General features: G+C 40.9%; 1 protein-coding gene across 9 annotated transcripts in view; it reads right to left on the reverse strand.

Annotated features, from left to right (window-relative positions):
• zmiz1a (zinc finger, MIZ-type containing 1a) overlaps window positions 1-18,400 on the reverse strand; it is a 157,890-nt gene that overhangs the window by 54,033 nt on the left and 85,457 nt on the right. For all 9 annotated transcript variants that reach the window (XM_088915930.1, XM_088915939.1, XM_088915934.1 and 6 more), the window contains 2 exons: window positions 7,228-7,348; window positions 2,103-2,216 (listed from right to left, as the gene is read on the reverse strand). In XM_088915930.1, the coding sequence (XP_088772056.1) occupies window positions 2,103-2,216; window positions 7,228-7,296 (183 nt within the window). In that variant the 5' untranslated portion in view covers window positions 7,297-7,348. The remainder of the gene's footprint in view (window positions 1-2,102; window positions 2,217-7,227; window positions 7,349-18,400) is intronic.

The following is an 18,400-nucleotide window of genomic DNA, read 5'->3' on the forward strand; positions in this document are numbered from 1 at the left end:
CAATTTGCTTTATTTCATATATAATAGCCTGGAATTATAAATATTCTGCAGTACACCCATCACAGTAGGTGCTATTGTCCAAAAGTTTTGGAATATGTCTTCAGTTCATATTTCTTTTGTGTTTCTACATGATTGATTATTAACATTAAGGACTCAGAAAGGCATGTTTTTTGTCACATTGAAAATGGTTGTCCATAACACTGAAAGACTATCAATGGCTGACTGTACCAAAATTCTCTGGGTTGATGTGCTGTTTTCAGGCAGGAGGTGAGAATCTAACTCAGATTGTCAGGAGTCGTGGCCGACATAAAGTCTGTTAAAAGTGCCTTGACTCTTTTATTACTCTAAGGCAAGTGACAGGCCCATATACCTCTTCACTGCCAAAGTTCTCTACTTCCAGCATACAAATACACTGTGAACTTCTGAGATGTTTAAATTAAAATTTCTATTTCCAAGTAATTTTTGAAACATATTTTCACAGAAATACATGAAAGAATTGTTGACACATGTACATGAAACATAACCATGGTTTGAGTGCTCACGCTAAAATAAAGTAGTTCAGGACTGCCTATTTTATTTTAAAACAAACAAACATTTGACAGTTACTGAATGTTGTCAGGTTTACTGGGTAATGAGGTACTGCTGCTTTTCTTATCAAAAATTCTGATGAAAAATTTCACTTCCTTACATGAGAATCTCAAGCTAAAAGAGGACAAGCAGGGTGCATTCCTGCTAGCCACAAATGAAAATCAACAGCCTTAGGACAACTAGTGCCCGACATGTCCAGCTCTGTCAGCCAAACCTCTAATCTTCTGATGCCTTTAATCTTTTACATAATACTTCATTAACTACTGGAGGGTGGCACTTTTTGGTTTCTTATTAATAAAACAAAATATCAGTCAACCCTGTGCTGGGAAACGTGAGGTAATTCTAGGACACAGGACAGCAGACAGCACTCTGAGCTGGAAACATTCAAACCTGGATTTCCGTACTTGGCAACAACTATGAAATCTGCTCTCCAGGCCTGTAGCTTTAAAAGTTTGAAACAGAAGGATGTTGGACAAGAGAGTATAAAACCTGGCATGGTCTAGATATCTTACACATAGAGCAATAAAGAAATTGATAGATCAGGGTGGCCCAGAAAGCTAAGAAATGATCATGGCACTTTAATGTGCAGGGTTCCTGTAATCCAGAGCAGTTTTTTTTCTTTAGTTACACAGACAGACCAATCAATCAGCCTGCCCTCTGCAAGCCTCTTCCTGCTCTGCCTCCTCACACTGTGTGACTGAATCTTTGCGTATGAATGACAGATGCCAATCAGAGATACTCTTTTTAGGCTTGGAAACGTCTGAAGTCATACAGCTGTTCATTTTTTAAATGCTTAATATATTTTATATTTTTTATGGCACTTATTTAATTAAAAGATCTAGCACCACTGTGGGCTTAATGCAACAGCACAGTTAAAACTGCATGGTTTTTAACCAAGGAATTAAAAGCTTTAGAGCTTTAAACTGCATTGATTACTTTGTGGTCTGAGTGACTGTGTGCTTACTGCTCACTCCCTTCGTTTTCTCTGTGTCGCTGTTAACCTCTGCCCTCGTGTGTCCTGCTGTCTTTAACAGGACCTAGCCAATAGCTTGTGGTTCTGCCGCAGCCTGTTCTTACATAAAGAGATCTTGAGAGAAACACGCCCACGTTCATCGTACTGAAAAGGGCAGGGCACACTTCCTTAATCAGTGGTAAACAGCTAAAACTGGTGAATAGTCACTGGAATCCTGTTTGTGGTCTCCCGTATTAATAATAATAATAATAATAATAATAATAATAATAATAATAATAAATTTATTTTATATAACAACTTTAAAAGTAGCATCTTAAAGTACCTTGCAGTAGGTGTAAAACAATAAATGAAACCAGCTAGAAGTACATTTTACTTTTTAAAAAGGGACAAATTTATCATGCTTCCGAAACATACAGCAAAAGGGTAATTAAGGCTACAAAATAACCACTGTTGCTTTATACTTGTACATTAAAGAAAAACAAAAACAGTTCTTTACAATTCCTTAGCTGGGTTCCTAAGCTCGGAGGCGGAGCCGGCTTACCGTCAGACAGCCCATCAGGCTCTGCTCGAAGGGGCGCTGGAAGGCCCGTGGATCGCCACACCAGTCCAGGAGCTCGGTCGCCGCCGTTTGGAAATTTGCTGGATTTTGTAAGTGCTGGAAAAACACACACACATCCCCCAAAGAAGAAAAACGGGATTAAAAGCCGTAGTCAGAAATTTAACGGCAAAAATGATATTTTATTGGAGAACAGGGTTCTCTTTTAATGCTAATTCCTACCCATTTACACAACAACCTGCTTCTGAAAAGCTATGGGCCACCTGTGCAAAGCGAAGGGACAGGAGCACCGTTACTGGGAAATAACACAAGAGCGCACTGCTGAATTTCAAACAGCCATGTCAGAGAAATCATGTGGTTTATTACACAATTCAAATGTTGCTTAAATTACTCTTTCGACAGCAGGTATAGCTTCTTTTACAGATAAGGTACCTCATTTAGTGACTGGGAAACATTTTTTTCTTTAAAAAAAAAATCTATCCTCCCAGCAGAGGCCTTGAGTAACTAGTGGATCAAATAAACAAAAAGGATAAAAAAAACAGCCAATGGAAATGGTCTTTATACCAGTGTGTACTAAAACTGTGTGTTGTATCATGAATGGAAACCAAGCCCTCACCCAACCTCCACTTTCTCCCAGTTATTGCGACTGCAACTGAAAAATTGTCCGTGCCATAACTGTAATGTATTTTACATTCAGCCAAAAGTGACTTCTAATATGGTCCCACGGTTTAATATAGTAGAAACACTGTTTTATTAAGCCTCTTCCGCAGCTCTACATTCTTGTAAGGACCCCTTCAGAACAGCTGAAGGGCACTTGCTTTATGAGCAGTCTGGCTGTTCTGTGTAACTTTCTATCAGACAATTACATCAGTGACCTTCAAGATCCCCTTATGCCTGGATTCACCTTATGCATGCTCTTTTGTTGAGTCAGCTACAGCCACAGGACGAGCACTCGCAAGTTTTGAAACAAAACCAAAAAACGTATCTGCTTTTATTTCAAAATCAGCGACTGTTTCTCTGCCCATTCCTTTTCAAAGTTTCAATAAAACCTTCACAGGCGTTAAATAAATGAACTTCACAGCCTTAGAGGTATATTAACTCTAGATGCTTGCTTCTGTGGGTAAGAAATGGGAATCCCGCATAATGTTTATTGTGATGTTTATTCCTCTAATGTGTATAGCAGAGATCTCCTTACTGTCATATGTAACACAAGGTTCCAATGCTGTATATAATCAATACAGTCTTTGGAGGGCAGACGACAGGAGACATGGTCTCCTAATCTTTGATAAATTTAGATAAACTTAATCTGATGGTCCTAAGGGCAGTCATACCATTCTACAGGATAAACCTTGGTCAAGACCAGACATTTGGTGCAATGAAGGTTTCTTCGACGGCAGCCTTTTCATGTAGTTTTTGTACATTTCAAAATTAGGAACCATGTAGCTAAGCAATCAGCCTTTGGGGAAATGTGGGGATAAGCACCACAGAGACTGGTTGTGCTACTCTCTCTTGCGCAGGGACAGCTCTGTGTTATCACTCTGCCAGTCTCGCAGCACGCCGTGCAAGAGAAGCTTGCCAGATCCCAGACGTTCCCGGCTCCCTGACCAAACCCCGCCAATCCGATTTAACCAGGAGCACAGGCACAGGGAGTGTCTGGAACCTATCATTCTTCTGGAAAAAAACGACCCTGCCATTGGAGCCACAGGACTGGAGATGTACAAGCACATCTTGACAAAAGCTGCAAATTACAGATGGTCTTTAGAGGACCTTCTTCAAAGCAAAAACCCTGCAGAGAGTTAAGAGCCAAAACTTATTTGATAGACTTGAGGACTGTTATCCTGTTTCATTGTTAAGTGTTTTGAGAAACTGCTAGATACAATAATGCTAGTCACTGAATTTTAAAAATGGCAGTATAGTGAGAAATTAGTACCCTTATCCTTGTGCTGTAAATATCATGCTCATTATATTTAGGAATAAGAGCCACTACTCCGGAGGACAAAAAAAATGCATTTCTCATTTTTTTTGTTTTATACTCCTTTTGCATGGCAATTATATTTCTTAAGATGCAAAATTTCTATAAGAAAAACATTTATTTTTATTTTTAATTAAGCCCAACCGCTGGATTGGCTTGACAATATCTCCTTAATTATTTTAATTGCGGGAAGATTCTACTCTGTCAAGGGGAGAGGATAGTAAGTTAATTGTTCTGATCTCTCTTGAAAACCATGTTACTGTACTTGGAAGAGAACAGAGTAATGTTGAAAGAGCTCACTGGTGGTCTAATTGGCACAATATAAATGCTATTTAATATATTGAGTTTCCAAAATCACATAGGGCTGCCTTGATCAGTGCAGTGTCAACTTGTTTTAGATTTAAATTAAATTACCAACTTTTTTATTCCATCAAGCCAGTGCATTACAATGAATTTGGCTCAATTAGCATGTTTACCTATTATCCACATTTTAGCCATATCTGTGCATGTCATGTCATTTTTACAATCTAGGACTTGGTTGTGTCCATGTGATGTGGTGAGCCCTGGATCGCCCTCATTTTCTACTGCGTTTCCCAACTGATCAGGACCGAGCAATCACTGCAAAATTGCACCCCATTTCTAAATGACCTGCGGCCGTGAACTAGCCCCATAAGGGGAAAAAGTAAAACTGCAACTCGCTGGTTTCTCTACATTGCAGCTTGTTGAGGTTTGCAATCCATGGCTTCGGTTTTGCCGTTAGTTATTAGAATATTTAAATTGACTCCATGCGAGAAATAATTTTCAGTGTTGAGCTACAATAAAATATTTTTCCATCTGATCGCCATCTCCTGCTCTTGTCCAGCATCACCTCTGTCTGGCGGAGGACTATTCTCAGGAATAGCCCCAGGGAAGCTTCCTAAATTAATGTCAGATGACTACATGTGCTACAGGAATGACTAAATACAGCTCCCGAGAGGCATGCTTGTTCAGAGCAGACGAAAGCAAAGCAGTAGTATTAGCCTCACATGCAGCTTGACTTCAAAGCCAGATTATAGTGAACTGTAATGAAGAAAGCCCTCCTTTGCTTACCTGGTAGAAAAAAGTGTTTACCTGATCAAGTTAAAAATGTGTCCCTTGATAATTACTGGTAGGCCAACAGTCCACCCCAAAATACTGCGAATACTGAACAAGTTGCAGTGTTTTGTTCAAATGGTCAGATACTGTGTAATGTCCCGTTAAGATATATATATCGTTTTTTTTTTCCACACAGAAATGGGTTTCAGATGAATATTTTTGTGAACCCCAGGGCCCATACAGCCCATGTGGTGGTTAGGTAAGGTGTCCGCTTCATCAAGATAGCTGGTTTCATACCCTCACAACCCTTGTTGTAAAGAAGTGCCTTGTGTTCTTGATCTTAAAAGCACTTCCATGTAGTGGAAGTAGCTGACACGAAGCACCAATCTGATCATCTGTACCTGATTATGCTTGGATGTTAATGCTAGTCACTTTTCAAATATTTGACAAGCTAAAAGGTTACTAAAACATTTGTGATTCATTCTTTGTTGTTTTACTGTTTTGAATATTCCCCTCAAAGAAAAAAACATTACCACACAAAACAACTACTGTAAATACAGATTTGATAAGAAAACCAGTAGCACCCACACACCAGGGAAGGAAAAATAATCGTATTGCATAATTAATCGCATAATATCTTATACATATTGCTCAACGCTAACAGCTTTAAAAATCCCTGGAGTATACAAGGCTGACTAACATAAGAGGTAAAACGTGACATGGAAAAAATCAATGGTTTAAACTTCCAAATTATTATGCAGATAAAACTAGTTTTGAAATAACCTTGGTTAAACCTGAACAGCTCTAAACTACAAGCCAAAGATAACGATCCTCTAGCCCTAAATCTCTAAAAAACAACACACTCCCTCCTTCAGTACTTGCACAAAACAGAAATAAAGACACTTTGGAACAAATACTGTCAAACAATGATCAAAGACAAATATCAAGGCAGCAGCCCAGGGTTGTGCAACACTTTAATTCTGCCAAAACTTCATATGTGAGTAAAAATGGAGAAGGGGTGCATGTATGTTTCAGAAGCGTGCTTTGCAAATGTGAATTGAACGTGCTGGGCAAGCCCCCCTGAACTGACCGGCTGTGCAACCGGATCCTGCAATGCCTGATAAAGAGGTGGACAGATTACCATTTATAGAGGTCCCAGGAGACGGGAGGGCTTGGAGCAGGGGGTTCCACAATGGCGAAAGCTCTCTGAACTTGAGGCCGGACAAAGAAATGTGACATTTACGAGCGCCTACCACTTTACAACCCGGCGTCGGTACTGAGCTGAAGCCCCAACCAAGGGAAGAATGAGCTCCAAACCGAACTGGGGGCAAAATGCTATTTTCCCCCAAAGTATTTCCTCACCTCTCAATTAGAAAGTCTTAATCAGAAGAAAAGTTAGAATGAGATCCCCTAGCTGGATGAAATGGATGACTTAGTTTCCATCTCCGGGAAGAAAGCAGGCTCGGGCAGGCACTTTCTCTTTAGCTGAGGTGTTAAATTTCCACAAAATAAGAACAGCCAGAACAGACGGTTCCACAAGGCTGTCTTCCATTTCAGAAAACCCTAGTCAAAATGTGCTTTTTAATACTGCCACTGCAACTGTTACGCATCAAACAATTGGCATTAATTCCATCGGCCTCATGCATGTTAAAGCAAGACGACTTATTTTGATAGGACTAGAAATATGAAAATAAGGATCTTAATATGCTCACAGTAAACTCAATGCCTTTCCATAATGAAAAGTGGCCATGATTAATTATGTCATCTAAATGCAAGCTGATTCCAGCTTAGGTTTGTTTGGAGTTAAATGGTAGTCTTTTATGAAATAGCACTGGTGCTTTTGTACCAGGATGATGAGAAGTTGCAGTGGTACTAATTTCGCCACTCTAGCAGTATATAAAAATAAATCTATATGAAGGTCTGTAAAGGTTTATGCTGCATAACTATCAAATTTATGTGAAAGAATAAGATTGGTATCCTACTAAACGAGAGGCAGCACTGGCACAGAATGGGCATTTCTTCGCAGCTTGTTCATACAGTATGTACATAGCCCAGCTAACTTACCTGTTTTATGCACAGCAGACGGTCGTTGGTCTGCTGTATGTGCCTGTCCATAGACGGTATAGAGTTCATTTTGATTGTCTCTCCTTGGTTTCTACCTGGAAGCCATTAAAAGGTCTGTGCTCTGAAAGACAAAGATAGAGAAGCAGTGTTAGTGAGGAGCTCACTGGTGGTCTGCCAGTCCCTCCAAAACCCTGAAGTGTGTGTATCTGTGTGTGCGTGTGAGGGGGTTGGGCTGGAGCTGAGATGTGTTCATTTTGCAGGTGACAAGGGCTCGGGAAAGGCTCATGCTTTAAACTAGGCTATTCCAGGGTCACCTGACGACACCTTAACAAGTCCAGTCAGTCCCTATCAAAGCAGCTGCACACAGGACTCTGCCAGCTGAGGTGATGATAGGTGTTCACTTCTGCTAGACCCTGACTGCACTACAAGGGCTTCACAGCCTTAAGGAGAATTTATTTCAGTGTTTTTCTCAGAATGAAAAAAAGAATCATTTGTTTCAACAATAAAAATATGTTTTTCTTTCTCACTCTCAGCAAAAAGAATGCTGCAGCTACTTTTAAGTACACTTCAGGATAGAGTGTCTGGTTGGTTATCACTGGCACAGTGCACAACGAATAGGCACACTGTGTCTACATTTCTCAAAGGTTATGTCATCCACAGTTAACAATTATCTGTGTGAGGTGTCTGAACAAGCTATAGATTTCACATCCTTATGTCGTGGCAAGAGAACTCTGTCTTATGGATGGTAGTACATCTCAAAGAATAACAAACGGGAGGCTCAAGACATTAGAATTTTATGACAACTTGCATTAAAGTCAAATTTTATTTCTGACACCGACACCTTAGATCTTATCTTTAAGAATAAATGAAAGGGTATTGGTGCTGCTTGCCATGCAAGGGAACTCCATTATCACATGTCAAAAGTATTAAGCCTTGCATCCAAGGTTATCAATTTTGCTTCACCATACTGATTTATCGCCGTATTCAACAGCAAATAAATATCACACACTGTAGTCGGGCAGTAATTTATAGTGTCCTGTAGCTTTAAAACAGACGAGCTGGTGAATTAATAGGTAGGAATCTTGGAGTCCGCTCTCCTTCTCTCAACCCCTGTATTTATCACCATCACACAGTGACAAATTCCAGAACAGAGCGCCTGTGAGAATCCCACGCACGCTGCCATTGGAGACTTCTGTATCACACTGATAATGCTCACTTATGGCTCCTGCTGGATTAAACAGGAGGAAAGAAATCTACTCCACTAGACAGCTAAAGAGCTTTTATGCTGCCTATTGGAACTCCTCAACCCCACACTCGAAGCACAAGAGGGCACCCTAGTACATTCCTCACCATAAATTAGAACACTCGTAAAAAACATGAGGTGCATTTTCCACAAATGGAATTGATTCGTTAACCCCTTCACATCATTGTTTGGAAAAAGGGGAAAAAAAACATACGCCATATGAAGCTCTGCCAGAAGAGGCTTTTAAATCAGGGCTTGGTCACTTGGAGCACATTCCACAAGGCCTGTCTGCAGCTGAGAGCTTAGAAACCAAGGGGCTGAACAAGCAGAGTGGCTGAGTGCACTTCCACAACTTGGGGAATGAAAAACAGGACTAAGGGTGGAAAAATGTGTTATAAACACAACAATAAAACAATATTAAACTGTATAAACAGATTTCTGACTTCAAAAGGAAATTGTTTGTCTAAAAGACATCTGAAAATCACTGCCCCGCAGCCTGTAAAGGTCTGTGTGATAATTACAGTGTCACTTGAACCTGTCTCGTCACAAGAAAACCTTTTAAATTCATCTTCAACTACACCAAGGTTTCTCTCTGTTTATGTAAGGATTATTCTACCCTATTTTGAAAAAAAAAAGCATTATAATGCATAATGAAAGAATGAAAATCTAAATACTATAAGTTGTTAAATTGGGCTAGTTCAAAACTCTTAGAGGTAAACCTGTACCTCTAAGAGGTGATTTATCAATGTTAGTATTCTGTAATGTATTCTGTAATGTTGATACAGATAATGCAGACATTACACAGTACACAGTACCAGACGTTCTGGGTTGAAATACACAGCAGGCACCAGCAGGTGGCTCCCTTCCCTGCTAAAGGCAGAACTGCATTTTCTTCACAAATAGCTGCACTGTGTTTCTTTAAGCCTTTACAAGCTCTACAAATCCTCAGCTGCTGCTTCCTAACAGGGTGCACTCAAACCAACACTGTCAGTCTGACCTTGTGGTTATTGATTAACTATTTCCCCATTCCCTGCCATCTTTCACACCCCCGGCACTGAACATAGAGCTGGAACTCAGCCCACTTTACACTGTAGCAGGTTTTTTTCCATTTAAACATGTGTAAGGTTGATTTTTAGACACAGAGCACTACCTTGTTAGGAGAAAAACATTAGTATCAAAGTGTCATGACACTGACAACTCAACATGTTGTTCTCATGACATTTTCCTGCTGCTATAACAAAGATTCCTGTCGTCTTCTTCTCTGTTATATATAAATATTTGTTTTCAAGGTAGACAGCAACAGAACTGCTGCAAAGCAATGACCCACATACTTCAGTTTTTTACAATAGTTAATTAAAATGAACCACAGTGTTTTTAACATGACAGTGTGGTGAGAGCAGCACAACTGAAAAACACGATTACTGTAGTTTTTAAGTATAGGATCGCTGAAGTGTCAGACCCCACTGTCATACTCTCACCCGCCCAAAAGCTGATATAACCTGAATTGCATCTTAGTCAACAGCAAATAGCTCAGGTTATTCAAGAAACAAGGAAGCACAACTTTTTTTTCTAATAAATGAACAAACAGAGAAAAAAAAAGCTGTGAGATGAAGCAAATCAAAGGATAAATCACAACAATGAATAATGCAAAGGCTAACTGACGAGGAGTTTAAACAAACACAAATCAACGAACAAGAAACACTTGGGAACTGCTCACAAGTTTTACAAGAGAATCTGGTGCAATTATCTCTCTGTAATCAGAGTGTGACTGCATCACTGACTTCCTCATCTGAACTGACAGATAATTCTTACCTTCTTAAATGGTATTTTATTGCTGCTATCATCTCTCATCTGGTGCACAGCAACAGCATTTGTCTGCCTGTGTGCTAGAAAGCTCAACTGACCCTTAACAAAACAATCTTTTAAGACAGAAAAGACACGGACTCCAATGTAGCAGTTATTGAGGCAGAAAGCTCAAGACGGCCGTGGTGGTGAAGCAATTCTCGTAGATTGATCCGGCCAGCTTATTTTCCTCGCAAGTACGTTTCACGCACCCAAACAAAGAAACTCCTCCAGACAAAAAAAAGTATGATAATTAAGAAAGATATGCCATTTGCTCTAGGGCACAGATCCTCGAATATAAATACACTCCCTTACAGGAGCAGCAGCTGTCTCGGAGGTTATTATCATGTCACTATTAAAGCACTCCGACTACTTATCAAGTCACTGTTACGTTTTTCCTCAATCATTTGTTAAGCACTGTCTAATTACAGTATGTCACTTAGGTTAGTAAATAATGGCACAATTGGGAGTGGTGTAAAAACTCTGCAAGCTTATTAAAAATAAAGAGAGGGAGAGAATCTGATGGCCTCTTCTGGAGTATTTGGCCAGTGAAGCCCATAAGGAGGGCAGGTCTGTGCCAGGCAGGCTTGTGTACAGATGTGGCTGACAGCTTGAGCACATTGATCTGACCCTAGACAATCTGCAACAGCGTCGGCTCCCGTTCACACAAACGCAGTGTGGCTCCGACCGAAAGATGTTTCCAAAAATGAAAATCACATAATTAAACGCTAAGGCAAATTATCCGCTTCTAACTAAAACGAGGCTATTGATCCATTTAATATTTTATAACCCATGCAGGGTTTTTTTTGCACAGCACTAGCTATGGAAAGAAAAACAGGAAAAGGATCAAGACGGCATTTGCAGAGAAGCAGCTTTTCCAAACCCACATGACAGTCTTCGTACTTCTCCGAGCTGTCACCTTATGAATGGCTCAAGATGTAGGCAAAAGGTCCTCTTAATTAATAAATATTTTGGAAAAGGAAAGTTTTATTAAAGGGCTTTTTTTAACTATAAGCTCTTAAATGGCTACAGCTGCAGTATTTTTTCCCCTGCCTGTTAAATGGCCAGGCACCAGGACAAAGCGTTATTTGTCATGCAAGGAAAGCAGGAGGATGGAAAAGTGTACTCTGCTGCTTTCCTTTGTTACTTTACAGAATGTGCAGAAATCCCCAGCAGGCTCTGGCACTGAATATATGTGTTGTGAGCCCCCCCCCCCAACGCCCCCACCCGCTTACTACCCCCACCCCAGTGCTGCCTTAACAGGCTCGGGAATGGATTTATTTTATTTAATGTGGTTTGGTCTACGACTCGGGCAGTCACCCCAAGCAGGAGACTCGTCTTTGCAGTCATGTGTTTTCATACAAGCCAATCGAGGGAGCCGAGCTGGTTTGGTCTCTTTTCCCTCCCTCGCCGTCTCTCTCTCTGGCTCTCACTCTCTCTCTCTTTTCTTTTCTCGTGACAGCTCGCATAAGCAAGCCTACCGAATATTCCTTGGGGACCCTCAGCTCGGTACACAGAAACCGTTCAGTCATCCGGCGCATCTGCAGCCAGGCTGGAGAAGCATGGGCAGCAGTGTGGGATGTAGAGCACTCAGTCCCCACGATAAAAATCATAGGGGTGGGATCAAGAGGAGGACAGAGCAATATCTCCTCTCTAACCAAGTGTAACATTTCACTAAGTCTCTAAGGCTGATCGCTGGGTGATAAAATGAGACAAAAGCAGATGGGCTGTCTCTTTCACCAGTGGTCCCCAAGCACCAGACAGCAGGCTAAATCCAGCAGCAACACAATATCACTCCAGTTCCTGCAACGTCTGAAAACCCAGACCAGTGCCAGAGAGGTCACACATGTGGTGGGGTTCCATGCTACTCTCCTAATTTCCTCCAGTGCAGCTAATCGCAGAAGGGGCAGAAAGTGTCCCAGGACTCCGAACAAGCATGTTTAGGAGCCTGTTAGAATATGCCCTCATAACAAGGTTTATTCAAAATATTGTACAATGCACCAGCTCAGGATTGCGAAACTGAGAGACTGCCAACAGCCTTACCTATTGGCTTTAGGACTTGGAACTGCTGTGTGTTTCTGTTTTTGGCCAAACAGATGCAGTCCTTCATAATGAATGCCTTCCTGTTCATGAGTACGTGAACTGAAAGAGGCAGCTGAACAAAGACTGTGTTGAACTGTAAGTCAGTGTGAAAAGCTCTACATTCCAATAATAAGGATATCAGCATATATTATTGTAACCACAGGATAAACGTATTTAAGTATGAAGAATCCCATTCACCTTGTTATGTAATGAATGAAAATCGGTAGTTTTCTGCAGATGAGGTGCATTTTTAAAAACAGGCTCAGTGTAGTTTGGCTTCAGCCCAGAATTATTTTTCTGTTATCACTAGAGTTATTGAGCTATTTTTTTCTCATTTAAATAAAACCATGTGGGTCAAAAACAACAAAAGATAGTTACTTGTTTTACTTTCACAATAATATTGATCAACGATACTTATCTGTATCCTTAAAAGCAGAGGTGTTTGTAGTACCCAAGGCTTTTATTTAGTATTTTGTTCAATCAAATAATAGATGTGTCTAGTTACAATAATGGGTCTTCATTTTGAGGACCCAAGAACTTATTTTTCCTCTCAGTTTGTTCGGGAACCTCACTCTATCAAATTACTAACAGAGCTTAACATCAAAAGCTACGGACGCACTTTATTACTCTGTGCTAACTGTGCTAACAATACTACCCTCCCGCCTCCAGGCTGCAGGCATCTGGCTTTCCCAGAACATTCCACAGCAAAATATCTGCTCGGGAGAGTGCAGAAAGGCAGGGGTTTTTGTCATCTTAAGGAGAAGAAAATTAAAAAAAAACTTCAACTTTTTTTTCCCCCTTCCTAGTCCCTGTTTGAGCCTGGTGTTGCTGGTGGTTGATTCTGCAGCTCGTTCAGATAACATGCGCTCTCTTGTTTTTGTTCTCCTGGTCTTCCAGTTTATTATGCATTCAGCTCATGTGTCCTCCTGCGAGTGGCTGTTCATTTTCCACATACCACGCTTAATCCTGCCAGCTAAACTTTGAAATAGCAGGAGCTGCTGCTGCCCAAGAGAAGCCATTATGAGGTCAGGGAGAAAAAGAGACTGATAGAGCTTGGGGGAGGAGTGACAGGCAAACAGTAAGATACATGGGAAGGAATTCAAAAAGGTTGAAAATGGAATAAAAGTGCGAGTGTGTGTGCGAGAGAGAGAGAGTATCAGTAGGCATGTGTCTGTGTGTGCGTGCATGAGGGCTGAGGGTGGGTTGAACAGAAGGTTGTCTGCATCAACATTTTTTCAGCCGTTGTGCATAACTGACCTTTGGCTCTTTCTAACCTTGCCTTGTAGTGGAGGGCAGCGCAGGCAGATGTAGAAAGGCTCACACCCAACACAAACTGGACAGCCGTGTGCTTGGGGAGTGGTTAGGAAGCATGTCACCCATTTCTAAATTTGTATGGCCAATGTCAAAAGACACGGGGGAAAAAAGTGTTCCATTGTTGCGAGTGTAGTTGGCAAAAATGACACAACTTATACACACATCTAGAAAGAATGGTATTTAGGCTTTTATGTCACTGCTTTTCAAAAACAAAATCTTCAAAAAAAAAAACCCACAGAAATCTCCAGATATAGCAATTCTTTTACAAAACACCAGTGATTCCTGTTATCTACAAGTACATCCATTACAGGCTTAACAACTTGAAATAAATTACTTTTGTGTGCTTGCCATCAAATAGCATTTAACTGCTGTTAAGTGCTCTGTGGCTGTTGCCATGTGTGTGCACTTGCATTAGGATTTTCTTATCATAACTAGAGAAGAACCTAAAAATCAGCGAATACTTGAAGGACAATCCTCTCCTTTGGAAGATCATTCAGTTAAAAACAACAAAGAGGGGTGCTCTGAACAAATTTCTCTTCATCTGTGACAAAGTTCAGTGTCCATCACTAAATGTGAGAAGGGAGGATTCGTCAGGGGTGTCCTGCGCACTTGGCCATGTACCACATCTGCAGATCTGCAGGAGAAACATCTTCTTCACCATGAGACGTTCCTGTGGAAACTGCTGATGGTGAGAGGGATTCTAGTTTAATCATTAGGCAACATACAGGGTTGAAAATCTCCCTTACCAAGAGATGGGGGACATACACAACCTTGTCAGGAGCACAGGGGAACAGAAGGGCCACATCCTTTCCCTCCAGCACTTTATCAGAAGGAATGCACTTTTCTAATTTGCTTGAAATTGGCTGCCACATTTTGATTGTCCTCCTCTCCTTGAATCTCAGAGGCTTTCTGCACGCCAATCACTGGGGCTAAGAAAACCAGTCAGTACTGGCAAGCACTGACTTCACACCTCCCCTTCTTAGAGAAAGTTAATTACACTTACAGTATATAGCACTTTTGTGGACACTCCACTCAAAGCTCTTTACAGGTAATGGGGACTCCCCTCCACCACCACCAATGTGCCCCACCTGGATGATGCAACGGCTGCCATAGTGCGCCAGAACGCTCTCCACACATCAGCTCTCAAGGGAGGAGCACAGAGTAATGAAGGCGGTTAATAGATGGGGATTATTAGGAGGCCATGATTGGTAAGGGCCAATGGGAAATTTGGCCAGGACGCCAGGGTTACACCACTACTCTTTTCAAGAAACGTCCTGGGATTTTTAATGATCACAGAGTCAGGACCTCGGTTTTATGTCTCATCCGAAGGACAGCGCTTTTTTACAGTATAGTCACTATACTGGGGCATTAGGACCCACATGAGCTTCAGGGTGAACAGCCCCACTAACCCCTCTTCTAGCAGCAACTTTAGTTTTTCCCAGGCTCATACCTGCTGAGCTTCAGTGGGTTGCCAGTTGTGAGTTGCAGGGTGATATGGCTGCTGGCTGTTAGTTATGGGGATAAACTATTTTTTTCGCCATAAGAAATAAACAGCTGTAATAAAACTGGCTTGATTTTTAAAGAATATTTTTCCTAAACTTACAGGAACCTACAGGATTTTGGGGCACAATATTTCTAATAATTTTTAGAATTTAATTCACTGTTAGAAATTCTTGCAATAAGAATCAACTTCTGCTCTCCAAAAATATTATAAAGCAATGTTGGAAATTCAGGTCAAACAATTTGAATGGACAGAAACGATTCTCTCTAATACGGACTAATACGTTTCATAGCAGTCTGTCTTATTTTATATAATCTTGCAAACCTAAAAATAGCTGATGATGAATACTGTAAGTTCTGGTTGCGTTTTGCCACTATGTACAGATTTACTGTGTTACGTAAGTCAAAACTGCATCTGTCATATGCCAAATTAAAAAAATAAACACACAGAACACACACTTGGTAGGCTATCTACTCCCTGTAATAAAGTCAAAATACTTTATTTAATTCCACACATCATTATAAAAACAATCAGTACTATGCAGTAAGACTAAAGTCATAAAGTAAGGATGCCTAAGAAAACATAATAAAGGTTAGAATCCCACCCTTGTCTGGATACGGCGTTAACACCCACTTTTTTGTGTGGAGGTGAATGGTTATCAACTGTGTTAGAAACTGCATGGCTAATAAATGACCAGACTGGGCTGACCGGTCAGTGTAACTCTAAGCTTACAGGCACACCTCCAGAGAAACTGTAAGCAGACTACCAGGAGCTGTGACTGCTGAATAGGTAAGCTGAGAAATTCCATGTCCTACTGTTTCAGTAAGTGAAACTGCTGAACCATCAGCTATTACACACTTCCACAGGTCATGAATCTTACTCTGCACCTTAGTGGGGCAGCGTGCATGATGACTCTCCGGACAAAAGCCTGACCTCCTGTCCAAATCTGCTGTACATTGCAGCTAGCCCACACAGCACATGTCAGGACAACTGACGTATTATAGACGCAGCTTTCATGTCAGAAGGGACCAACCTCTGATGTGAAAACTTATTCAATTTAATCTTAAGATTCTTTTAGCGGGGTGGAGGAGTGGTTAGGGCTCTGGATTTGTAACTGGAGAGCCGTGGGTTTGGATCCTTAGTGGGGCTCATGTTGTACTCATAAGCATGATGCTTCACTCAGAAATATCCTGCTCCAGTACATACCCTCATGTAGAGATGGGTACAAGTGTAAATCAGGTCGGATTTTTTTTTGGGGGGGGGTTCATTGAAGAAAGTGATGCTCACATCCCTTAGCTGATAGAGAATAAACAGGGGTTCAGGATCAATGAGTTAATTCAGACAATGAAAATGATCAAACCGGAATAAGACTGATGGTCAAAAGAAAATCTGAGTGAAGTCTGCATGCTCTTTATGCTTCATGCGTATTATAACATCATATCAGGCAATTTATACCATTCACATTCCAGAAACAGATTTCTGTTTCAGATGTCTTGTTCTGCTTCTATAAATATATTAGTTGCATTTCAAAGGAAAGTCCTCATGTACGGAATCAGTCATTTGACTAAACTGTCACGGGAGCGATTTGAGGTGAAGACGAGCAGAATTCAGGAACACTGATGTCTCGGCTTTCCTTTTGTACCCAATAGTTGCCACATTTGTACATGACACAACGCCAACATTTTGAATTTGACTACAACTTGACAACATGAATGGAGGTTGTCTGTAATATGTCATGGCTTTCAACATCGCTGCGTGTGTCCAAAGTGCTTGTGAGCTAATAGCTAAAATCCACTATCGTGTGCAAATGTGAAAGCAAATCATCTGGAAAGCAGGGATAATCTGTATTTTCCAGTTTTCAGATGGAATTATGAAACACTTCATACTTAATTCTACTATCTAAAATCCAAACACACCATATCCTAGAACACCTAGGGATTCAAGGCCAATTCTGATTTTATACAAATCTTCATTTTCAACTTTAACATTCAGCAGAATCTAAGTGTACACTAATGAGATTAGTCAATAATGGATTGAAAGTAACCTCACACTTAACACATGGTCCACTAGCTGTGTGAGCCTGCTGCGTCAGCTCCACAGCCCCCACTGCTCAATAAGGAGACGCACTGTCAAAGAACAGCTGCAAAAGAGCACAAGACAAACGCAGGAATTTGAGCATTGGGCTTTTAATGCAACTCGAACAACTAAAATCTCAACCATCACAACAGTACATGCTAGTATGCACTTAACAAGTGGGTCAATATTAACATGCAAGGAGTCATTCGATTTTTGGCTGCTTCTTAATAATGGTTATGTTGTCACCTCTGCAGTTTACTGGCAATTACGTACATTACTGCACAGTAAGGCTCAAAAAAAGGTAACAATCTATAAATATATATTTAAAGCATCTGAGTGCATTTTACCTAACCAAAAACTGTCATAAAGAAACAGTGGAACTGCAATGAAACCTAAAAAAAAGTCCATTAGACTGAATGACATGAATTAGGGATTTTCTTTTGCTTTTAATTTACAGTTTTGGTTTGGCGAAAAATGTTTTTTGTGCAGACATCCCACAAAATTAAGCCGTAACACCTTTGCAAGGGGACCTTTTATTCCAGTCTTTGATCTGGGAGGGAACACAAAAATCAAAAACATTTCCGATCAATACTTGACTCGCTGCGTTTGTGGCGAGTGATATCAAACATGTCACCTTTGCGAAGGGAGAAGAAATCAAAGCAAACAGAGTCATGCAGAAGTGTCTGCGGATCGTGAAGAAAAACAAGTGCCCAAGACTACACAGAGGCACGACCACACAGCTCTCCAGCTGAATCAATCCAGCAGACTGCAGCTCATCCCTGTGGATTAAGATTTAAATTGGAGCCGATCTCGTCTGTCACCGAAATGGACAATGCATCCTTCATGCTGTAAGCGAGGAACTACCATTTTTTTCCCAGGGTAGCTACCTTCCAAACTCGCCCACAAAAAAACAAAGAAGAAGCCAAGACAGTGCAGTGTGGGTTATTCTTGCGATAGGCTGTGATTTGAGCAAGTGTACATAAACGAAGTGACCCTGAGAGGCAGGAAGAAACAGACGACTGTCATTAATCACACTCAGGTGTCCAAAACATTGTCAGTACCCCCTCCCCCACGTACACAAACACATAAGGCAAACAAATTCACAAATTCCCTGA

Source organism: Atractosteus spatula, chromosome 5 (assembly GCF_055471065.1).
Source record: "Atractosteus spatula isolate fAtrSpa1 chromosome 5, fAtrSpa1.hap1, whole genome shotgun sequence".
Lineage (NCBI taxonomy): Eukaryota > Metazoa > Chordata > Actinopteri > Semionotiformes > Lepisosteidae > Atractosteus > Atractosteus spatula.